Source organism: Copadichromis virginalis, linkage group LG2 (assembly GCF_057382275.1).
Source record: "Copadichromis virginalis isolate Kocher_CV1m ecotype Utaka linkage group LG2, C_Virginalis_male_GT1.1, whole genome shotgun sequence".
Taxonomy (NCBI): domain Eukaryota; kingdom Metazoa; phylum Chordata; class Actinopteri; order Cichliformes; family Cichlidae; genus Copadichromis; species Copadichromis virginalis.
The window spans coordinates 37,490,014-37,514,391 of record NC_140619.1 but is presented as its reverse complement, the minus strand read 5'-3'; the positions used below and the strand labels follow the sequence as shown (position 1 = coordinate 37,514,391).

Below are 24,378 nucleotides of genomic sequence, written 5' to 3'. Positions count from 1 at the left end.
TCAGACAGTCAGAAATATTACAATTCAGATCATGCATCAGTACATTTCCATATTTTTATATCTATAAAACGAACGCTGACACTTGCAAGACTTGATCAAAGGTGTAAAAGCGTCACAGCAGATGCCTTTGTGTCAAAGTAGCTGAGGATAAAACAAAAACGTGGAGGTGATTCTCCTGGGATTTTATGAAAATATTCTGCAGTCGATCAAAAACGAAAGAAAACCATTAATCAACATATGAACATTACCTGATGCTGCTGAAGTTACAGAGGTTTTATTACAGACACAGCTGAGCGTTTTCCAATTTTGCATAATTTTAAAAAGTTTACATTTGTTCAGTATTGAACGGCAGAAATGAGGCTTTCGTTTCAGAAGTAAAAGGGAAAAAAACAGCGTCCGACAGCGCTGTAAACAACGGTAGACTTGTGCGTAACAAGCAAGCGAATAATGCAGAAAACAGGTTTTTAGACAGGAAACTGTTCTTGAAGTACAGAGAGAGAGAGAGAGAGAGCTGTGCATGAAGTGTGATTTTTATCCTGGTGGAAGCAAAGCAGCAAAACTAAGAGTGAAATCACGACGATGTTTATGTGAAGCGTAGTTTGGATCTTATTTTGCTGTAAACAGTATTGTTTGGAGAGAGATAAAACCTTCAGCTTCATAATCACCGCAAAAAGGGCGTGAACACAAAGCGCGACCCGCCGAAACATCGGAATCAGCGAGCTGTCGGCTTTCAGCCCCGACCGTGTCCGTGCCGTCGGGTGAGAAAGTCACATCTCACTGATTCTGATGCGTCGGCGCTTTGTGTTTGTCTTTGTGCAGAGTCCGTGTTCCTGCTCTCATTGACTGTTTTAGCTGTTTGGTGGTTGTAGAAATTTTGTGAGGTTTAGCCTGAGATTCTGGCATTTCGGCCAAAAAAATTTCTATTAAAAAAATCGATTCAGAATTTTAATGAATCGATATCACGTTATCCAAACTAGAATAAATCAAAAAGCAAAACCCACCCCTAATTCACACCCTTGCAAAGTCATTGAGAGCAACTAGCATTCGGTATCTGAAATCTTTGGCATGCAATCCACTGGAGCAGCCAGGGATCGAACCAACAACCTTTTGATTATCTACGTCTGTAGCCACAGCCACCCGTCCAATCATAGGATGCATCCTTCAGTTTATTATGAGGAAACAGAGATGTTGTGTATCAGTGCTACTTTGTATCTCTACATCATTTGCATTAAATTGGTGGACACTAGCACACAAGTTTCACATTTGAAACTATGATGTATTGTTTTAGAGAAGATGGTGCTGAACAAAAATGTGATTTTTGGCTTTACATTTGAGTGGGTGTAAAATGGATTTTGCTGATGTTTTTAGCAGAGCATAAATTTGTTTTTCAGCTCTGAAACATTTATATTTGAAGTTAAAGTAATTAAAAAAAAAATGTCCAAATTTTAAAAGAGTGAAATTTTGACCGGCTGCTATGTGCTGTGAGGGCACATAGTTGGTTGCAGGGTAAAATTTTGCATGGCTTCATTTAATATATGGATTATGAAGCAGTCATGTGGAAACAAATCAAATCTTAGTAGATTTGGTTTGTTGAAAGCTGGAATGACCCAGCGTTTATCGTGGAAAAAAGCTGAGACCAATAAAAGAAATGCAAGCAAGAACATCTTTCATGTGAGCACTATTTAAAATCACCTGTTTTTCTTCTTCTCCCATCAGGTCGGTGGCATGTTTGATACAGTGCAGCGCAGCACGCAACAGACCACGGAGTGGGCGGTACTACTCCTTGACATCATCAGCAGTGGCACAGTGGACATGCAGTCCAATAAGTAAGTGTTTGCTTCAAAGTAACTTCTATTGAAATATTGGCACATTATTTCTTGAATTGGACACCATGAGCTGGATTCTCCAGCTGCTAGCACTTGACCTGCATTTTTAACAGTTACAGTCGTATTTTGCTTTGCAAGAAACTGTGGAGTACCATCTAATGTCACTCGTGAATCTTTGAATAAACAGTCTAATAAACTATAGTTTGAAAATCTTGAGTGTTCCTACTGGGCACTGACTTTATCTAACTGACTAACTCTGCTTCTGTCCAACAGCGAGCTCTTCACAACAGTGCTGGACATGTTGAGTGTGCTGATTAATGGCACACTGGCTGCTGACATGTCCAGCATCTCTCAGGGCAGCATGGAGGAAAACAAGAGAGCCTACATGAACCTGGTTAAGAAGCTCAGGGTAGGATGAGCACAGTTTCCTCACTTATGCAAGATTTTGTTACTGTGTATAATACTTTCCATGTGTGATGTTATGTAATGCTCAACTGTGGTCCTTATTATGAAGGATAAAAAAAGTCACTCTCTGAATAAGTATTGCATGAAATATATTAACCATGTCATTTAATTTTCCATTTAATTGTATTAACTCGTTAAACTGTTTTTAAATGCACGTATTTATTCCTTTTTAAACTTGTATTTACTGCTAAATGATCAGTAATATTAAGTTACTATTACATGATTATTAAATTACTTAATACAATTAGTAAATAAATACCAAAATAAATAAATTCAGTGTCAAAAGAAAAATGTTAATGCATGATCTGCTTTAGAAGTTACTGCGTATGTAACAGCGACTTCCTGCTTTCCTTATAAGTAGTAAAGGTGTATTAAGTAGCGAACTCGCCAGATTAAAGGGTGAGCGCCGTCTATAAAAATAACCACTTGAGTTCAAGTTAAAAATGAGACTGACCACATTGTTCAGAGTGACAAAAGTGAAACAATTGCTTTTTCACCTTAAGTGCAAAAGGCTTGTTTACTTTGAAGACTAAAGGTCATGGTTAATTCTAGCTGTAACTATCTTGGTTATTGATCATTTTGCATGTGAAGGCAGCCAAAGTAATGGCTTTGCTCATGTAGACATTAAATGAGAAGAACTGCATTTTGCCCATGTAAAGTTAAGTTTTATTAACACTCACTCCATCTGTTTTGTGTCCACAGAAAGAACTTGGAGATCGGCAGTCAGAAAGTTTGGAAAAGGTTCGCCAGCTTCTGCCGCTGCCCAAGCAAACCCGCGATGTCATAACCTGTGAACCTCAGGGTTCGCTGATAGACACTAAGGGCAACAAGATAGCTGGCTTTGAGAAGGAGGTAAACACTTTCTTTTTATTTGTCAATATACATCCTGTACATTAGGCTTAAAAAATTAGATGTACACAGTTTTTATATTTTGAAAGAGGGGTAGAGAAGTATGTTGAAGACAACTAAAGATGCAAATACTGCAGCTTGTAAAGATAAATACAAGTTAAGGTCACAGGAAAACCAGATAAATCTGCAACGAACTGATGCTAACTTGATGATTTTGAATTTAGCAAGAGTTTAGTAAGTTTAATTTGTCTCTGATCTATCAGGGTCTTCAAGTATCTACTAAACAAAAGATTTCTCCGTGGGATGTTTTTGAGGGTCTGAAACACTCCGCCCCTCTCTCCTGGGGCTGGTTTGGTACAGTACGTGTGGACCGTAAGGTGACTAAATTTGAGGAGCAGCAGCGATTCCTCCTTTATCACACCCACCTGAAGCCCAAACCACGTAGCTATTACCTGGAGCCTCTTCCCCTACCCCCTGAAGAGGAGGAACCCCTGACACCTGTCTCACAGGAACCAGAGAAGATGATAGAGGTGGTGAAGACGGAGAAGAATGTAGCCACTGTGCCACCAGAGTCCAACAAAAAGTCCAAGTCCAAGAAAAAGAAAACTCCTTCTAACAAAACAGAGGTCTGTTATCCTGCCAATTGATGTTTTTGCTATTAAATATGAGAGATCATTATATTTGAAACATTGATTTCCAAACTTAAATAAATACTTTATCCTCTGTGACTAGGACTATAACCGAACACCAGGTCCTGCATATACAAGTATGGCACCAGAGTTGATGCAGAACCCCACATATCCCAGGACCATGCCCTATAATCCACAGAATGTGTACACACAGAGCCAGCCTCTACCTCCAGGTCAGATTACAGGTCAGATAGTAACTGCAGGATACTCTCATCATTACGACTTATGCTGCTGTAGCACCCAAGAGGAATTGCCACAGCTGGAACATCTGGGATTGAGACTTGTGTTTTATTTGTTTCTCCACAGGAGGTCCAGGTTTAGATGTTCCATACAGACAACCAAACCGCAGCCAAATTAGCAAAATGATGCCTGCTCGGCCTAGTTATCCAGGCATGATGCCAGGCATGCCGGGAAGCATGCCTGGCATCATGGGACCAGACAAACAGTACCAAATGACCTTTAAGCCCCATGCTACCATGCCACAAGGCCCGAATCTGCGACACCAACTACAGGTCAGACTGGTGAGTCTGTACCTCTGACATGTCAAGCAATACTTACTCCTTGAGAATAGTTGTGCCACCTTAGCACTATTTAGTAAACTTAAACAGACGTAGTTTGTGTTTAACTGCTGCTTAAATTCTGATCCTTGATTGTTTTTGTAGTAGAGAAAAATGAGTAATTCAATTTTTGTGTTTTCAGCATCAAAATCCAAATGCATTAGGGCAGATTAGACAAATGCCACCAAACCAACAATATACTTCAATGCAATCCCAGGTAAGTGGTGTGTTTTTTTTTTTGTCACATTTAACACAAGGTTGTATCAAACATGATACCATAGACCACAGACCGTTTTTGAAATCTGTCCTATATTTTGCCTGTGGTCTTTCCTGGTTTTGTCTGCAGTTGTCTCCTCCTTGCTTGGCTTGAATTATCAACATTGTTTTTATTTGTGCTATACCACAGGGCTATACCACATACGGATCACACATGGGAATGCAGCAGCATCCATCTCAAAGTGGTAGTATAGTACCTCATTCCTATGGCAACCAAAATTTCCCAGGCGCACATCCTGGAGCCAACCCTGCTGTAGTGGAACCTCTAAGGCAACAGAGGTCAAGTGGGTATCTTCTCCAGCAGGCCCCACAGCCCACAGGCTACCCACAGAGTATGCAGAACACACAGAGGTCAGTATTATGTTGCAAGTAAATCTGCTAGTTTGATAATTATTAGCACTTAGAAGTCTTTGTGTCTTTTTGTCCTTGTTATGCTTGCTGTATTGTTGCATATGCTAATTTTTCTTATTGGCTTGTACATATCAGGTTTCCCCACCAGCAACTCCAGCAGAATCCTATCATGCCATCCCATCTCGGGCAAATGGGACAAGGTGTCCATCCAGGCTTGTCCAGGCCCAATCAGATATTAACAGAACAGCAGCAACAATTAGTGCAGCAGCAGCAGTACCTCAGACAACATGCAGCGATGAGGGTATGTCACTTATATGAAGTTAGTCACATCTTGGCCATGGCTTGGGTTTTCTTAAAACAGAAAAAAAGTTGCCTGATGCAGCCTTAAGAACTAAAAACAGGTTGATGGAAGGCTGTGCTTAAAAGGCATGGCCTGTAAAAGCAGAGAAAGTTCCTCTTCTAGCATAGATTAAAGTTCTAACAGCACATCACTACTGTGTTAGAAGTGTAGTGGTATTGAATAGCGTTAACTTTACTTTTAAACACGTCACAGCTAAATGTTTCCTCCTATGCTGAATAAAAGTTGTTCCCAACAAAATTAGTCTTATCTCAGATTGATAGGATTGGTTCCCTAGCTTTGTCTTCTACCATATTAGGGGGGAAACACCATTTGGACATGTTAACTTGTTTAAATCTGCATCTTTTGAGATTAAATCCAGTATGCAAGAGGCCCTTGCTGTTCTTTCAGCTGTTGTGGTGCATTATTGAAATTTACAAGCTTTTTCTGTGTTATGTTTCCCCAACCAAAGCAGGCACAACAACATCAACAGCAGCAGCAGCAGCAGCAGCAGCAGCAACAGCAGCAGCAACAGCAGCAGCAGCAGGTCCAACCACAGCAGGTTCCTCCTCAACAGCAGGTTCCACAGCAGCAACAGCCACAGGTGACGGCTGTGCCTCCACCGGGCCAGGCACAGAACCAGGGCCTGAGCATGCAGCCGCTGCCACCGCAGCAACCCATGGTAGGAGTCCAGGTGATTTTAGTGGCTTTTAGTACTCCAGGCATTCGCAGGATTTATTCATTACGACTGGACAGGTGGCAGGTGCTGGGAAGTTTTCGTGGAAACGTCATCTGTATTTAAATATGTTTTGGATGTGGCGAGATAAACTAAAGGATTAAGACTTGTTGTTATGCTGCTAAATAATTATTTAAAGTCTGTGTTCAGTTATCACAAAAAATAATTCACAAGAGGGATAAAAAAGGTGCTGTTTGCATCAAAGAGTAGCTCCAATGTTGTTGGGTCTTTTTTCTCTTCCATTAATTCTGATGTTTTTCTTCCATTTTTTTTTTTTTAGAAAGTGCAATAAGGAAATGGTCTTGCATAATAAAACAAAAACAATTACAGATAGGGACACGTCCACCCCCCATGAAATTTAAAGTTTTTGTAAACATTTTCCCAAGTACTTTTTCAACAGAGCAAGGCATTTCTAATGTACTATTTCTAAACATAATAGTTTAGTAATTTAGTTTAATATTTAGTAATAATAGTTTAGAAAGCTTAAATTAGTGATTTGAACACAATGACAGAAATTAATCCAGGAAAAATACAAGTCAATATAATTAACTGCCTGAAAAACGGACCTTTTTATTGAGCAATAGCACAAATGACTGACATGTAATGACATGTTTTAGCTTAGTAATGATCAAAACATGTAAAATCAAGTTAAAACCAATCTACCAATTTACACTCAGTGTAACAACTTCTGCAAGGGTTGAAGAGAAGAAAAAAGGTGACGGTGAGACAGCGGAGGCTCGAAGCGAGGAGGAGGTTTAAACCGTGTCTGCCGTCTATCGTGATGGGAAATGTGCGATCGTTGGCAATTAAAATCGACGAGCTCTCAGCACTGGTACGGAGTCAGAGGGAATACCGAGAGTGTAGCCTGATGTGTTTCACCGAATCATGGATGCACCAGGTCATTCCCGATGAGAATGCTTCCGTGGAAGGCTTCCACACTGTTCGGGCGGACAGGGACAGCATCGCTAGCGGTAAGCGGAAAGGAGGTGGGCTTGCTGTTTTAGTTAACAACCGGTGGTGTAACCCTGCCAACATAACAATCAAAGAAAGGATTTGTTGCCCGGACACTGAACTGTGTGCTGTTGGACTCAGGCCGTATTATTTACCCAGGGAATTCTCTCACGTCATCTTGGTGGCTGTTTATGTACCCCCCTCTGCTAACCCCACAGCTGCATGTGACACTATCCACTCTGCCATAGCTCGGCTACAGACTCAGCACCCGAGTGCCTTTATTGTGATCTCGGGTGACTTCAACCATGTATCACTGGACAATACACTACCAACATTCAGACAATATGTGGACTGTCCCACCAGGGGAGAGAAAACTTTAGACTTACTGTATGCTAACGTCAAGGATGCATACAGCTCCTCCTCCCTCCCCCCACTTGGTAGGTCAGATCATAACCTGATTCACCTCACCCCCCGCTATGTGCCAATTGTGAGGAGGGAACCTGTGACCACCAGGACTGTCAGGAGGTGGTCAGAGGAGGCAATAGCGGAACTACAGGGCTGTTTCGAGGTGACCGACTGGGAAACACTCTGTGAGCCTCACGCCGAGGACATCAATGGGCTTACTGAGTGTATCACAGACTACATAACTTTCTGCACCGACTCCATTGTTCCAGCTCAGACTGTTCATTGTTACCCAAATAACAAGCCGTGGGTGACTAAGGACATCAAAGCCCTCCTCAACAACAAGAAGAGGGCTTTCAGAGGGGGCAACAAAGAGGAGGTGAGGAAGGTCCAGGTGTTACTAAAGGACAAGATCAGAGAGGCTAAGGACAATTACAGGAGGAAGCTGGAGTGGAAACTCCAGCAGAACAGCATGAGAGAGGTGTGGAGGGGCATGAAGACCATCACTGGATTCAGGCCAACCAACAGCAGGGGAGCTGAGGGAGGTGAGAATAGAGCCGACGAGTTGAACCTGTTTTTCAATAGATTCGACACCACAGTGTCTGCTCCCACCCCCACAACCTCACCTGCAGTCAGCCTGGAATCCAGAGCCACACCACTGTGCCAGCCTCTCTCTTCACATGTTGCCTCCTGTGAGATTCCTGACACCCCTCCCCCACCCATCACCTTCACTCAATACCAGGTTGAGATGCAAATGAGGAGACTTCACTCAGGCAAGTCTGCTGGACCAGACGGAGTGAGTCCCCTTGTCCTCAAGGCCTGTGCCCCCCAGCTGTGTGGAGTCTTTCATAAACTGTTTATGCTGAGTCTGAGTCTGCAGAGGGTCCCGGTGATGTGGAAGACATCATGCCTCGTCCCTGTACCAAAGACGCCTCGTCCCAGTGGCCCCCAGGATTACAGGCCCGTGGCACTGACCTCCCACATCATGAAGACCCTGGAAAGGCTCATCCTGGACCAGCTGCGACCCATAGTAAGACCACATCTGGATCCCCTTCAGTTCGCTTATCAGCCTCGTCTCGGAACAGAGGACGCCATCATCTACCTGCTCAATCGTGTCTACACCCATCTGGACCAGCCGGCGAGCACTGTGAGGGTCATGTTTTTTGACTTTTCCAGTGCTTTCAACACCATCAGGCCGACCCTCCTGGGTGATAAGTTAGCAGCGATGCAGGTGGATGCTTCTCTGGTGTCCTGGATTGTTGATTACCTGACAGGAAGACCACAATATGTACGTCTCCCACAGTGTGTGTCTGACAAGGTGATTAGCAACACAGGGGCACCACAGGGGACTGTCCTCTCCCCCTTCCTCTTCACCCTCTACACCACAGACTTCAGCCACTGCACAGAGACCTCCATCTTCAGAAGTTTTCTGATGACTCTGCGGTGGTTGGATGCATCAGCAGGGATGATGAGACAGAGTACCGGGCTGTGGTCGACTCCTTTGTCACGTGGTGTGAGCAGAATCATCTGCAGCTCAACGTGGCAAAGACCAAGGAACTGATCGTGGACTTCAGGAAGACCAGGAAACACTTGACCCCTGTTTCAATCCAGGGGGTCAGTGTTGACATTGTGGAGGACTATAAATACCTTGGAGTACACATTGACAATAAACTGGACTGGGCTAAAAACACCACAGCACTTTACAGGAAGGGCCAGAGTCGTCTCTATTTTTTGAGGCGACTGAGGTCCTTCAACATCTGCCAGAAAATGCTGAGGATTTTCTATGAGTCTGTGGTGGCCAGTGCGATCCTCTATGCTGTTGCATGCTGGGGGAGCAGGCTGAGGGTCACAGATGCCAACAGACTTAATAAACTGATTCGTAAGACCAGCAATGTTGTGGGGATGGAGCTGGACTCCCTCACGGTGGTGTCGGAGAGGCGGATGCTGTCCAAGATAAAGACAATGTTGGATAACACCGCCCACCCACTCCATGACATGCTGGTCAGTCACAGGAGCTCGTTCAGTGAGAGACTGAGATTACCCATGATGCACCACTGAACGACACAGGAAATCATTCCTGCCTGTGGCCATCTCCCTGTACAACGCATCCACTTAACACACTGTTTACTGCTACAGCTACACATGTTTCTTTTCCAACTATTTATTTATAAGTGACTTATGTATGTATGTATGTATATATATGTATATATTGTACTATTCTTAGTTAGTGTATTGTCTGTCTTGTCTTAATGTTGGTTTAAAATGGAGCACTGTAACAAAAAATAATTTCCCCCAGGGATCAATAAAGTATTCTGATTCTGATTCTGATTCTGATTTAGCCTCACTGAAGATAAATGCCAAGAATAAGAGTAATCATTTTAGACTTGAGAAAAAGACTTGTTGACACTCACAAATAGGCCTGTTCGATATAACATATATATTGGATGACGATATAAAAACATCTGTCCTTTCATTTTACGCTATCGTTTGTTTCATGGTGTCGCAAAATAAACTGTTTACAACAATATTTTTCATGGTTCTGATGTCACTGTAGTGGCTGTATTCATTTCTCAAAGTTCTCTCTTTCTCTTATATTTAATATAACCACACTACGGACGGACAAGCGACTGTTTTTATGTGTTGTCGTTAGCAACAACGACAGTAACACCATCACGTGTCCGCTTGTTTATGTTCCACATAAACCTTTCACAATAAAGCTCAAGATCCTGTTGAGACTTTTCAAAATAAACTGAATCACGTGAAAGAGCAGATTATTTACGGATGAGAAGTAAAAAAGAGCCGCCAGGTGCTAAAAAATAAACCTTAGACTCAAACGTTAGAACAGGCTTCTCCCCGCAGCACGCCGTGTAATAAATACTCACAAAGAAAACGGCGCCGTTACAACTTATGTCTAAAAATGTATCGTTTCATGCATCGGTTAAAACTCCAGCTACACGACGCGCAGCTGGAAACACTTCACGCAAGTCGAGCTGCCCGAGATTCACAGAAATTACAGAAAATGTTACATTGTTGTGATTTACATCGTTATCGGACGATAGAATTCTTATATCGGGATATGAGATTTTGGTCATATTGCACAGCCCTACTCACAAAGCAGGAAATGGCTATACAAAGTTATCACTGCATTTCCAAGTGCCAAGAACTGGAGTGAAAAGTATCATCAGGAAATTCTAAGAGAGCCACACAGCACAGAAGGCGGCTGGCAGAGGTAGGAAGCGAAATGTTTCTGGAGAGAAAACCGATGAGAGATGTGTTTAAAGACCCCAGAACAACTGCCAAGACACTAGTGAATTTGTTAGCCAACTCGACAGTCACTAGGATCCTGCACTGAAAAACTCCACTTCTGCAGAAGAGACACTTTAAAGCCAGACTGAAGTGTGCTAAGGACAACATGGAGAGGGACCATGCATACTGGAAGTGCATCCTTTGGTCCGATGAGATGAAACTAGAGCCAGCAGCAAAACCGGGTCTGGGTCATCACTTTGTCTTACAGGATGATAGCAATCCAAAACATACGTCATTCCTGGTGAAGAACTCACTACCGAAGACCAGCGTGAACATTATCGAGTGGCCGATCAGTTTGTGATCATTTACCAGCCCACTTGAGCATTCAGGCACCCCAAATATTCAGTTGCTGCTAAATGGCTGCTTTTTAAATAAATCAAGGTTAAAGGAGAGAGACTGGCCAGTTTTACTAAGGTTTCTGTGGACTATTGTCATCTTGCATTAACCCTGGGTTAGTAGGGCTGCTCTGACTTCCAAGTTGGAAATCCAGCTTGAGTTTATTTAAAATGAGTTAATTTGGATAAAGGTGCAAAAATAGTTTTAAGTACCCTCTCTCTCTTTTAGTTCCCACGACAGGGAATGCAGCAGACTCAGCAGCAACAGCAGACCGCAGCGCTGGTCAGACAGCTGCAACAGCAACTATCAAGTAAGTCAGAAACCTCTTCAGTGGCATCTTCTCACATTTCTAATGCGTGTTCATTGTTCCACATTTGTAAACCTTTCCCCTCTGTTTTCCAGGTACACAACCATCACAGGGCACCAACTCTTATTACTGATAATGTTTGTTCATAGTGGTGGGCAGAGTGGAGGCCCTGCTCTGTGGATTGGGGGAATACATGTGTCCTGTCCCATGAAGGTAGTTAGGAGGGATGACTTGAAGGCACAAAGGACCACCAAACAGATTAACGAAATCCAATATTGACCACAATCAGAGATGATCTTGTGTCACTTGTGTAATTATAGAATATCAATGGAGTGATCCTTATCTGAAGTAAACACGTAATGCTTAATGATGGAGCCTATGTAAAGAAAAAAATTACCACAAATTATAAGAATAATGCAATTTTTTTTTTTTCAATTTGTACAATTTTTCTCAGTTTCGTGTATTTCTCATTAAAAATCATGTCAGTTTTTAATGTCTGGTACTTGTGTTAGCTGCCTCTTTTAAAACCGGGTAGTGAAAGTTTTTATCTTTCGCTGCTCTTTTTCAAGCTCTGGGAGAAGGAAAATGACAACGAGTGCATAAAATGTATCAAACTGATGTAAATACCACCGTAAATGACTGTTTTGTAAAAGTGTTCCAATAATGAGTAAATAAAACGGTGTTCTTATTACAAGGACTGTGAAAGTGAACCAGCTAAATGGGACTGAGGCATCAGTTCATTATTCACGTCTGTGTGTTTAATATTGGGAGAGAGGGGGAAGGCATACTGGTAAAGTTGGTGTGTTTCCTCAGCTTGCGACCATAGTGATTAGTAAAAAGAGTGGAAGGACACTTTGACTAACAACTGTTCAGAGACTGGGCAGCTATGAAATATGTAGTATTTAATTATGTTTTTTTTTCAGTACAACTAATCTTGGAGTTTTCAAAAAAATTTCAACACAGAAATACAAACAGCAAGGTGTAAAGGCCCTGTATACACGTAACTATACAGGTGTTTTCATTTCAGCTTAACAGTGTTTAGAATAGAGTTTCAATCCAGACAGTATGACATCCAACAGTAGAATAAAAAGATGTTGAATCATGGCTCCATTCGGTTTAGAGTGATGATATTAAAACAAAGGCTTCAGCTGTTTTCAGACAGGAACTGTCGATTTTTGGAATCCGAATGAGACTGATGTCCTTTCTCACATGTAGCACTCAACAAGAAATGACTTCAGATATATTCTCACTACTGGAAATGTGCTGCAGTATAAAGTGTGCAGATAGCAGTGAATGCACTTAGGTACTTTGATGCAAGCGCAATCAGATATAAACCCTTATCCTAACGAGGTTTTAGATGAAAGATGGCCTAATGTGCAGTGTGACTGAGTTAGATCTTTGTGTTCTCACACCCACCACTGAGGAAAAGGTTCATGGTTGCAATGCATGTGTGACAACTCTCACACTGTGAAACTTACTTTTGAGATTACATTAAAAAACAAACCCACACCATCCTCATTTCAAATTTGCAGACTTTTTCGTTTTCTTAGGTTTTTGTTTATCGGCATTATGAGGTTCCAAGCGACTGAAAAGCACTCCGCTGTCAGATCCTAGTGCTCTTCCTTCAAAAGGACAGTCCATTCCTTGGTACCTCGCCAGGAAGTTCAGACCTGCCCAGCTCCTCTCATGCGGTTGCACCCCAAGTCGTGACAGCAATTTGTTAGAAGTCTCTGGTACAATTGGCTGGAGAAGTGTGCCATATATCCTCAGACACTCAAGAGAGATATGAATGAGGGTGTCTACCCAGCGCTGGTCTTCATTGTTTTTCCTATCCAGTTTCCAGGGTGTGTGGCGCTGGACAAACCCGTTAGTGAGCCTCACACAGGCACTGATGGCCTCCAGAGCTTTGTATATATGCATAGCCTCATAGTGCTTTTCCACCACAGCTGGGAGTTTCTGTATAGCATCCAACATGTGGTAGTCTTCATGCACAGCTCTGCCTCCGTGTGCTCTGGGGAAGGACTGAGGACAGAAAGAGGGGTAGACCTGAGCTGGGTTGAGAGCTGGTGCCGTGCAGCGGTTAAGCAAACCACCCAGAGAGTCTGCGAGCTCTGCGTTGAGCAGCTTGGCAACTTTGTCATCTGTGTAATCACAGTCCGAGTCAGGAACACCCTGACGCAGGAGAAAGTATCTCATACCATCAGCTGTAAACATTTGTGAGCGTTCAAGAGGATCGACCACATTTCCCAAACTTTTAGACATCTTCTTTCCTCCTACTGTCCAGTGGGAGTGCACATGAATCACCTGTGGCAGTGGCAGTCCAGCTCCTAGGAGAAAAGCTGGCCAGTAGATGGCGTGAAATTTTAGGATGTCCTTTCCTATAACATGGCGGGCCACATGCCACCATTGGTTGTGTTTATCTGGATATCCTGCTACTGTGAGGTAGTTCACCAGAGCATCTAGCCATACGTAGATAGTCTGTTCATCATCTCCAGGGACTGGGATCCCCCACTGAAGACGGCTTCTCTGACGGGACACCGAGAGGTCAGGAAGGTCTTCCTGCAACCACTTAAGTACGGCCTGGTGAAAACGCTCAGGCTGTACAGCCTGAGGATTTCCTCTGAGCCAGTCAAGCAGCTGAGATTGAAACGCAGACAAGCGAAACATATAGTTCTCCTCTTTCATCCACTCCACCTGCAAAACAGTGGCGAGATAATCTGTTTTTGAAACTTTGTTAATGAAGTTAAAATAGCTTCATATAAACACTGAAAAGGGGAAAACGGATAAAAATCTCCATTTCACAATTCGTTTGGGAAGCATTTTCAGTGTTTATTTGGCAGGGCAGTAGAGCACAGACAGGAACTACATGCAGTAAATAGTCTGTGGTAAAATCGAACCCATTGTTAGGCTCCACGTACTCAGCAAATGTCACGCACTAAAGATTAGAGGCTCAAGTTAGCGTATTTTTCCTAGACTTCTTAAAGCTCCTCAAGAGACAAAAGGAAAAAGTTGTTTGCACGGTTTGATCGAAATTACCTTGTGTCCACTCTCCAGCGACACTTTGATCTCCTTCCCTAATGAGTCCAAAGCATCACCGACTTGAGAGGGCATAAGAAAGCTTTCATCTTGCGTGGAGTACCAGCCTTCGTAACTCCCCTTGTAGATGAGCCCTTTGTTCCACAGCACCGACCAGAAATGCTCCACAGCCTCACGGTGTCTCTGCTCGGTGGTTCTTATGTAGTCTGTGTACGATATGTTGCAGCTACTGAAGAGATGTCTGAACTGCTTGGACACACCCGTGCAGAAGGTCAGGGGATCTTTTCCTGCAGCTTCAGCAGCTTGTTGGATTTTCAAGCCATGTTCATCAGTGCCTGAATGTATGACAAACATAACAAGAGCATCATCAAAAGCCAAAAAGTCAACTGAGCAATAATAATGGTTAAAATTAAAATGCATTCCACTCACAATCATATAAAACAGAAAACGAACTAATTTACTTTTTCAACAGTTTCAAAATGTCAAAATTATAAGGTGATCACAGAAGAGTTTTATGTCAGCATCTTAGTCTTTTCTTCTCTGTTATACCATTTTCTCGTTTGCCCTGATCTGTTCAGTGTAAGGCTTAAAATGGTGTATAACAAAGACCTTAATACCTATAGACACCCATTAATTAAAGTAACATGAAAAACGAACACTTAGCGTAAATGGAAGATTTACCTGTTGCAAACTTTGAGTTAAATCCCTGCAGTAGTTTGTACCTGTGTAAGCAGTCTGCTAAGACAGCTGAGTAAAGGTGTCCTAAATGAGGTGAAGCGTTGACATAGAAGATGGGAGTAGTTATATAGTAACTTCTGTCATCTTTGCATAGCTGAGTGCTCAAAGCAGCGCTGCTCCGATGTTCCCAGAGAGGTGGAACCGGTGATAAAAACTGCTTTTGATGGAGTCTGTAAACCGCTCTACATCCTCTGGTAGCAAACAGAAAGGGGAACCTCATAGTTGGATACCAAGCGACGTCCACATGAAGACCAAAACACGATACTGAATCCACGTAGTGTAGAGTGTTAGCGTAAAACCGGCAAATTCAGTTCAATGTAACCCTGGAATCCTTGTGTTTCATTGCCTGTGAAGGTTGAGGCTTCTTCCGGTTTCTACGAATAACAATAATTTGTCCAATGAAAACGCTGTATGTTGCGCATTGACTATCAACCACCAATCAGATTACGAGGTGTATTTTCCCCCTATTTCTTTCTTATTTTTCCTTTTTTTCTCTTTAATTTAGTGTTACCGCTGATATTCTAACACATATTAAAAAAAGAAACTATACAAAAAGCAAAATATTTACGGTAAAAAAAAAAACTACATCGATTTCAGTGGGACGTTTTTTTAAACTTTGAATTTATTGACAAAAAACAGACTAGGAAATTGACATGTGCACAGGCACATGGTTTCAGTGAGGTAAATACAAAGGATTTGTTTTTTTTTTAAATCCACTCATCACAATTAAGTTGTTGAGTTGTTGCATATATTAATACAACAATGTGCTTAATAAAATGCACATTGTTGATGTGATTATTATTGGAGCACAGTTCAAACAAAACTGTGATTGTTCGAATCTTCTTCCAAACCTTGGCAAAGTAGTGACACATCTGAATAACTTGTTCCCCCCTTTCCTCACTCAAACCAGATCCTGGGATACTTGAATTCCTCCAGAAACATGTCCCCACTCCAGAGTGAGCACTCCACCTGTTCTGGCTGAAGACCATGGCCTCAGACTTTGAAGTCACAAAACACATGCAGACTGGTTGGCAAACTCCCATGCACACTCAGTTATCCTCAACAGGATAAATAGATGGTCCAGCGCTCCACCAGCGCAAGAAAACAACATTGCTCTTCCCGAATCTGGGGTTCAACTAATGGACAAACTCTCCTTTCCAGTAACCCCGCTTCCTCTACAGAAGACGTGTCAGTAGGATTAAAGAGGTTCACAAAGTATTCCTTCTACTGCTTGTCTATGCCCTTAGTCGAAGTCAGCAGTGGTGGAGCACTGCTTTCCCCGCCTGATTTCCTGATGATTGGCCAAATTTTCTGGATTTGGTGGATTTACTGTATCCACTGATAGCTTCGTCGAAATACGAATTATTTTGTATTGGTGAGTCCAGTGAGCGGTGTCAAACAAATCATTTTTGCTGGCAAAAAGAAACTTCCAATTGTCAATCATTATTACTAACGAGAAGTTAGTATGCCTTGGCTTTGTCAAGTTAAAAGATATTTTAGAACGTTCAGCACCACTTCTGAAAAGATTTAAGTGGTCCTGTGTATATGTTTGACTCTGTATATATACTTTTGTCCCAGTGTGGATTAGAGAAAATCCAAAATAAATCCAAATTTTTATTGCTTTGTAAAGTCAGTGAACATGTGTTCCATACAATTTAATCTACCATGGAAATTTTTCAAAGAAATCATCAAAAATTACCATCACATTCATGCCCATGACAAGTAAACTCCTGACCACAACTGTATATCTACTTAATAATACTGTAAATATTATTAAATATTGATATTGCCTGATGTTATCAACTGTCAGCATTATTTAAGTAATGTATAATATTTTTTTAAGTTTACATATTAAACTTACAAAAATATTTTCCAATTCTCCAGAACCAGAAAATGTAGATTATAAAATTGTAAAAGTTTAGATTTTAAAAAGGTGATGATGGTTGCCTTTACGTGGAATACTAATATACTAATACTAATAGCTAAGATTGATTCATTTAAGCAACTTTCTAAATCTACCTTGCTGAACTTTATAATAGTTACTATTACAAAGGTAGTAGATCCAACCCTTGTGAGCTAATAAAAAATGTGTTTATTTTTAATAAAAATTATATAGTAACAGTGTTAAAAACAGTGTAGGACAAGGCAACAGGGTCGAATAGCTATATTTGCTTTATTTGTAGATAATGTAATGTGGAATGTAATGTACTGTGGAAGTCAGGGATGAACGTAGTTAATAAAAGAATGAAACTGTGAAATTCATTTGTCTTCTTTTGATAATATGGGTAACAGGGACTTGTAATGGTTAGAGTGACATACTTTAGTCAGAAAAGCTTGGACAAATACAAAATATGTCAAAGGGACTGACCTTTGGTCTACCATTGGTGTTAGCACGGGACTTGATCATGTCACTTCTTCTTTATCATGCCACCTCATTGTTTTGTCTCTTCCTTTTTGAGGCTAAATAGGTTTCGGTAACAAGTCTGCACATATTTTGTGGGAACTTGCTGTGGATATATACGGTTTTTTTTAAACTATCCTGATGTTTAGAAAAGGTTTAAAAAAGGTTGAACAATTATAGATATGTTAACGAATTCAAAACAATCAAGTTAATGTAAAACTCATTTAAAATCCTATAGTGTATAAGACATGTCATTATCAGCAAGTAGGGACAAGAGAAAAATGCAATTTGTCTGTGTTTTAAATAATATTTTGGAACCACGTTTTAAACAACTAGGTACATTTTATCTTAGTAGAAGTGTGTTTTACACAACAAACATGTTGTCGTATTTCATACAGAAAATGTCCTGCAACTGTAGACTGACCCTTTACTGTTTTATCAGTATCATATTCTAACACCTTTCTCTGTTATTTCTTCTACGACTTTCTTTCCAGTACTTTGTTGATGTTATTAAGGAAAACAGCCATTATAACTAAATATCACGAAAACAATTTAATCTGTAATCCCGTATGAAAACATGGCGAGCAGCTGTTTGTTTGACCGGTAGCAGATAACCGTTTCCAAGACGATCACAAGGAAGTTGCTTGGTGACGACCAGCCAATCAGCTGCTTCTCCTCCCGCGGTCCGCAATGAATGTGACGAATAGCTTTAATGTGACGACGGAGGTAAAACATTTCACAAAATGTGACGTTAGCCGACCGGCTAAAGCTGAATTGCACTAAAACAAACTACAAGCAAATCAGAGCGGTACGTACTTTCATATTGCTCCGCTTTTACGGTCGTTTTAATGGGTAGTTTCAGTTCGTCGCGGTACGGTCAGCCTGTCATGTGACTTCTTTAAACATGAGCTTTCCGGCGCTCGATGCCTGGAAAGTTTCGTGTTTGAAGTAGGTCGACCATTTTTACACCCGGAACATGTTTAACTGCATTATCCGCTGTTTCAGATGGAGGTGACGCGGTTGGACTTCTACATTGGCCTCTCACTAGCTGTGAGCTCCAGTGTTTTTATCGGCTCAAGTTTCATCTTGAAGAAGAAAGGCCTGCTCCGATTGGCCAGCAAGGGGTCCATGCGAGCAGGTGATACAACAAAACTCAACTGTAGCGAAGTTTATGCGAGCGCGCGAAGAGATTTTTAGAACACGTAGTTGTATCAACAACAACAACAACACGATAAAGTAACCCTTAAAGCTGAATTGTTATTGCAATTGTCATGATGGAAATGATCCAGCTTTCATTATCAACAGTAAGATGGAGGGAGCTTAGTTGTCATGCAGCTGTGTTGCATTCACATACTTTGAGACTCTTACTCGCTTAACTATCACGTAAGACTAAAAATTTAATCATTGCATCGAAGTCTGACATTTTAGAGGGAAAATGACAGAATATTGGACTTTTCTGTGACAATAAACAAGTCAGCTCATCTAAAAAGCACAACTATGAGAAAACGTGGCATATTAATTTGAGAAAAAAATGTAAGAGATTTCCTTGTGACTTCTCCTATGTGATTCTGACACCTAGGTATGCAGAAACCACTGCACTGTAGCACCAAAGCTGCTAGTCACAGTATGCCAGTGGTATTTAACCCTGTTTTACAAGAGTTTACTAAAAGACACACCCATCTGGTACAGTAAAGATTTATCCCTTATTACAAATGAAATTAGATTTATTTATGTATGTTTTTTAAACAAAGAATGGATTTACTTTTTAGGGATTTACTAGTTAACCAGGAGTTAATATGTATAATAAAGCTTCAAGACATAGAGAAGCATTAAATGCTTACATTTAAGAAGCAGTAAATATGTAATATTTTGCTTTTGACAAAATGACTCAAAATGACTCATGGACTATAGTTCTTCCATAAATACATAGGCATTTCTATTAATGTCTTATTACTGTATTATTATTATTATATAAACAGCAGTTTAGCTTTTTGATATGGAATTGATTTAAACTACTTTATAAAACCTCGGGCTTTGTAACTGAGAACTTTATATCATGTTTTATGAGTTAATCATAATCCGTAAGGTCCTTGAGATGTTGGCTGTTTTGAACTGCATAAATAAAATCGAGATAAGTTGTGGAAAACTACAGCTATATGTTGTAGTGCAAAAGAAGACAGGTGTACCTGAATAATAAAAATATACTACAGCGGGTATCGGAAGGGCTGTGCACATTCAAGCTACCGCAGTACATTGTGTAACTTATGATTAGTAACATTAACCTGGTTGTTCATAAATGTACCAACAATGATGGTTTTGAGGGCGAAATCTGCAGCTGTTATTGTGAAATCTACTGCAGTTTCTCTTTGTGCAACTAACAGGTCAAGGGGGCCATGCTTACCTGAAAGAATGGCTGTGGTGGGCAGGATTAATTTCAAGTAAGTGAATCTTTGGCAGATTTAATCCTGCCCTGTAAACGGGCAACAAGGTCAGGATTCTTCCTAGAAACACTGTCTTCTTTGTTTTCTTAAAACAAAACAAGGCATTTGTGGGTTGTTGTTTTTTTTTTTTTGCTGGTGACGTGGCAGTAAGCACTGCACCCACACCAAATATTCCAAGTACACATTCCTTCAAAGAGCACATTTGCACATGTGGGTTTGGAAGAAAATATTTAACCTAAGCAGCTGCACCAGATATGAATATATCTGCATGCTAATGACGATCTTTGCTGTGTTGCAGTGGGAGCTGGAGAGGCTGCCAACTTTGCCGCATATGCATTTGCACCAGCCACACTTGTGACTCCACTAGGAGCATTGAGTGTACTTGTCAGGTAAACGTTTTAAAGGTTTAATGTATTATGTTGTATACTAGTATTATTAATGAAGGATGCATGTTGGAAATGCATCTGAGATTGAAAATGATCCCCAATAAATACAGTATATTTACTATGGTTTGAAATATCTATATATTTGCTAAAAGCTGTTGCTTTCACTTTTTTCCACTATGAAAGAAATACCCTTCTAAATATGGAACAGTACCATTTGTGCCAATGCTGCCTCTGCTGTGTATGTTTTTCATCTCCAGTGCCGTGCTGTCCTCTTACTTTCTGAACGAGAGGTTGAATGTGCATGGGAAGATTGGTTGTTTGCTTTGCGTCTTGGGCTCCACAGTCATGGTTATCCATGCACCGCAGGAAGAAGAGGTGGCTTCCCTCAGTGCCATGTCTGAGAAGCTCCTGGATCCAGGTATGACCAGACCTGCTTTGCTGTGATCTGATTAACAACACTGTGGAAGCTGAATCCCTGAAAGGAGCTGGATGTTTGATTTTTTTCAGGTTACTAACTCATTCTTGAATGCTCCCGTTAGGTTTCATTGTGTTTGCTGTGTGCGTTGTGGGGAGCAGTCTGATTCTTATCTGTGCTGTGGCTCCGCGTTTTGGACAGAAGAATGTGCTGGTCTACATCCTGATCTGCTCTGTGATTGGCTCGCTCTCTGTGTCTTGTGTCAAGGGCCTGGGCATTGGCATTAAGGAGCTGTTTGCTGGGACAGCGGTGCTGAAGGAACCTTTGTTCTGGGCCTTAATCATCTGCCTGGTAATCTGTGTCAGCCTTCAAATCAACTACCTGAACAAAGCCCTTGACATTTTTAACACATCACTAGTGACTCCCATTTATTACGTCTTCTTCACCACGTCTGTCATGGCCTGCTCGGCCATCCTCTTCAAGGAATGGTTAAGAATGAACATAGATGGAATAGTGGGAACAATCAGTGGGTTCTTGACCATCATTTTGGGAATTTTTCTCCTCCATGCCTTTAAAGACATTACATTTACCTGGGATTCCCTCCCACTTTATCTGAGGAAAGGTCCTCAGGGCTTTCCATGGGGCCAACAGCCATACTTGGCTCTTCCCAGCTATGACTTGCAAGCACAAGACGAGATGAATCTTCCCAGAGAAGGAGCCACAAATGGAGGGTGGGGTATACACCAGAGAGCACCTTAAAGAGGGCCAGTATTGTTATTATCACTACAAAGTCATTCTAAAACTTTAATGCATATCACAGCTTTACAATCTATCTTACAAAAAAGCGAGGAGGATGGGAGAGGAGGCTTTAAAATGAGAGTAATGCTATCAGTACACTGGATTTTATTTAAAATTAGTTGTCCACATCATACTGGTGTGTACATTTGGGGTTTTTTTTTACAACATATTGAGTTAAAAAGTAGCCTTCACAAGCCAGATTGTGCCTTCTGTTACTGAAAACTATAACCAAAGTTTTGCACCTTTAGCTTTCATCATGCTTAAAAATGTGTGAGCTTATTTAAATGCAGTCAGTGTTAAAGTCTTAATTTGCTCTGAGTCGATGATGTCAGTTACTGAATTACCTCAGTATTACACACAAACCACACCAAAGAATGCAGTCTACTTGTATAAATGTCTACCTAATGTGTGCAAGCTGTAACAAATTGCTGCGTTAACTGTGTTTTGGATGTTTGATAATGCCGATTAAAACACATTTACAACATCATGTCACTGCACTCTTCCAAAAGATGGACAATATTGTTTGGTTTTTCTTTTTGTTAAATTTATTTATTGCATATGTTCAGCCTCGGCTGCTGATCATGCCTCTTCTGTCAAGACATCTTTAGTTCCTTTCATTACACCAGCATGTAGTTAAGTCCTCTTGCTGCAAGTAAACCCCCCAGCAGGCCAGCTTAGTGTGTTTTTGCACATTTTGTGAGTTTTCACATTCAGACTCAGTTTTAAAGCTTGAGCTCTGTGACTTGACAAAAACAGAGTTTAGGTTTGTGGCTTTGTTTGTTTTTTTCTCAACACTCAGATGCCAGCAGAAGACAAATAAAAAAAACTACAGGAGTCCATGCTCGATGTTACTTTCAGGCACTTGTATGAAAAGGTAACACTTTAGATTCCTTTTCCCCCCATTGGCTGGACAGTTCTTCAAGGTACTGTACAGACAGCAGGGTCAGAGGTACGGTCCCTCTCAGAGCAGTGCCCGTGTGCCTCGTTAGCGCTCTGAGAGACAGTTTTTAGTCTGACATGGTCTCTGAGAACGACCCCCGGCTCCTCTGAGTCTGTTCCAGTCTGTTTAAGATGAACTGGCTGGTGTCGATGAATCGCTCCACGCAGTTAACAAAGCACGCTTCCGTCCTCGAGTCCAGCTTCGGCCCGGGTTTATCCATACACTTCTCCTGGAAACAGAGACACGATTAAAAGGAAATGTAACGGCAAGATTGGATACAGCGCCAGAGTTCCTGTTACAAAGTACCAACTTTACGTCAGCGCGTGATGTGCCCCAGCTGTGACCTCAGCACGCAGTGCGGCACTCCACGATTCGGACGTGTTGCTCAGACACTCGAAGTCGAAGCCAAAAGTGTTTTTAAACCAGTTATTCAGGAAATTCTCAGGCGGTCCTTCGTGACCTCACACGTCTGCCTTTTGCCCGCTTTGACATGAACATTAAAATACTACATGTCCGTCCACCTCGCTTCACTCCGATACTCCTTATCTAAAGCGCCAGCTATACCAAGCCGGGGTATAGTGAATAGTATAGTGTCTCTAACACTTTATTACTGAATCCCTGCTTTGACATAGCGGTAAGGGTCGCCTAAGAAAAGCGGTGCGACCCGGTGTTTGTAAACGGCTAAAATCAATTTTTAATATAGTTTTCTGTCCACGGCCAGTAAAAACGGAAGCCTAAAATTGTGTATAATATAAGACACACCAGCCATCAGTCAAAAAAACCAGATATATTTATACACATAGCAAATGGCAGAGCTGAGCTGGTAGCGTAACGCTCATCTTACCCAGCAGACCTCCGTCATTTGATGCACCAGCTGCTGAAATCGTTGTTTCTGAGACTCGATTTCGATGAACTGCTGAAGCTGAGGGTCAGCTGTCGCTCCCTGGCTGTCCATACTTGCTTATAAAGAGGTCGTACTAGTAATATTTTGCAAACTGTAAATGCTTAATGGCTTTATTGCTGACCTTCACGTGTGTGTGCACGACGGGAAACGGGAAGTAGTTCAGCCAATCACAGAGCACGTTTGTGTGACAAGCATCGTCATCCTGTACACGTAGACTTTCGTAACAACTGCGGTCAAGTGAGCCCTCACTTACAAAGTCACATTCAGGATGCAATGGTCTCTGTTCCATCAGCCATAATTTATTGGGCCAATTTTGTAACAGATATTGAATGGAAAAAAGTTTGGACTTTACCACAAAGGTTTTTCTTGACAAACAAAATTAAAGAGATTTCCTTTAAGTTGATTCATAGGTTTTACCCTACCAAACAATATTTGTCCAAATTTATGGCTGAAATAAATGTAAATTGTACCTTCTGTCAAGAGCAACCTGAAACAGTTTCTCATCTGTTTTGGTCGTGTAAATTTACGTGTAAATTCTGGAAGGATTTCCACAAGTTTATTACTGACTTTGTTCTCCCTAATCTTCAACTGTACTATAAGGATGTTATCTTTGGCTATTATAATTTTAAAGACAAGGACAATGATGCTTTCTTCTTTATAAATTTGGTTTTATTTTTGGCAAAATTTCATATACACAAAAGCAAAGTCCTCGGCAGAAAGCCTGAACTTCTTGTATTAAAAATGGAACTTGCACAATATATAAGGACAATCTCCTCATCAAAAAACACGAAGGCTCTCAAGACTGTTAACATCTGTAACCGATTGAAACTGCTAACTTGATTTTGGCTCTTGCAAACTTTTGTTTATTTATGTTCCCCTTGATTTATTTTATTTTTTGTACTCACTTTTGTCTTACTGTCTTTGTCACTCT

The 24,378-nt window shown here is 41.3% G+C and overlaps 4 protein-coding genes across 10 annotated transcripts in view; 2 read left to right on the top strand and 2 right to left on the bottom strand.

The window, feature by feature from the left end:
* med12 (mediator complex subunit 12) overlaps nucleotides 1–11,881 on the top strand; it is a 35,497-nt gene extending 23,616 nt beyond the window's left edge. The window contains exons 32-43 of one of the 7 annotated variants that reach the window (XM_085433616.1): nucleotides 1,717–1,826; nucleotides 2,100–2,235; nucleotides 2,994–3,143; nucleotides 3,404–3,766; nucleotides 3,873–4,002; nucleotides 4,136–4,350; nucleotides 4,529–4,603; nucleotides 4,793–5,013; nucleotides 5,149–5,314; nucleotides 5,823–6,032; nucleotides 11,310–11,391; nucleotides 11,484–11,881. In XM_085433616.1, coding sequence (XP_085289742.1) covers nucleotides 1,717–1,826; nucleotides 2,100–2,235; nucleotides 2,994–3,143; nucleotides 3,404–3,766; nucleotides 3,873–4,002; nucleotides 4,136–4,350; nucleotides 4,529–4,603; nucleotides 4,793–5,013; nucleotides 5,149–5,314; nucleotides 5,823–6,032; nucleotides 11,310–11,391; nucleotides 11,484–11,521 — 1,896 coding nt within the window. In that variant the 3' untranslated portion in view covers nucleotides 11,522–11,881. Of the gene's footprint in view, nucleotides 1–1,716; nucleotides 1,827–2,099; nucleotides 2,236–2,993; nucleotides 3,144–3,403; nucleotides 3,767–3,872; nucleotides 4,015–4,135; nucleotides 4,351–4,528; nucleotides 4,604–4,792; nucleotides 5,014–5,148; nucleotides 5,315–5,822; nucleotides 6,045–11,309; nucleotides 11,392–11,483 lie in introns of all 7 variants that reach the window. The other 6 variants (XM_085433597.1, XM_085433579.1, XM_085433606.1 and 3 more) reach the window with 6 other exon arrangements.
* A 392-nt stretch (nucleotides 11,882–12,273) lies between these two features.
* On the bottom strand, nucleotides 12,274–15,733 carry mars2 (methionyl-tRNA synthetase 2, mitochondrial). Its single transcript, XM_085433678.1, has 3 exons — nucleotides 15,106–15,733; nucleotides 14,425–14,759; nucleotides 12,274–14,082 (listed from the first exon to the last, which is right to left on the bottom strand). The coding sequence occupies exons 1-3, from the start codon at nucleotides 15,380–15,382 to the stop codon at nucleotides 12,904–12,906; spliced, it is 1,791 nt and encodes a 596-aa protein (XP_085289804.1). The 5' UTR covers nucleotides 15,383–15,733; the 3' UTR covers nucleotides 12,274–12,903.
* A 2,474-nt stretch (nucleotides 15,734–18,207) lies between these two features.
* LOC146717962 (magnesium transporter NIPA2) lies at nucleotides 18,208–22,464 on the top strand. Its single transcript, XM_085433702.1, has 6 exons — nucleotides 18,208–18,371; nucleotides 18,569–18,701; nucleotides 19,945–20,001; nucleotides 20,303–20,393; nucleotides 20,648–20,808; nucleotides 20,930–22,464. The coding sequence occupies exons 2-6, from the start codon at nucleotides 18,569–18,571 to the stop codon at nucleotides 21,562–21,564; spliced, it is 1,077 nt and encodes a 358-aa protein (XP_085289828.1). The 5' UTR covers nucleotides 18,208–18,371; the 3' UTR covers nucleotides 21,565–22,464.
* Nucleotides 22,465–22,535: 71 nt separating this feature from the next.
* On the bottom strand, nucleotides 22,536–23,624 carry timm8a (translocase of inner mitochondrial membrane 8 homolog A (yeast)). Its single transcript, XM_085433727.1, has 2 exons — nucleotides 23,388–23,624; nucleotides 22,536–22,772 (listed from the first exon to the last, which is right to left on the bottom strand). The coding sequence occupies exons 1-2, from the start codon at nucleotides 23,496–23,498 to the stop codon at nucleotides 22,611–22,613; spliced, it is 273 nt and encodes a 90-aa protein (XP_085289853.1). The 5' UTR covers nucleotides 23,499–23,624; the 3' UTR covers nucleotides 22,536–22,610.
* Nucleotides 23,625–24,378: the final 754 nt, after the last annotated feature.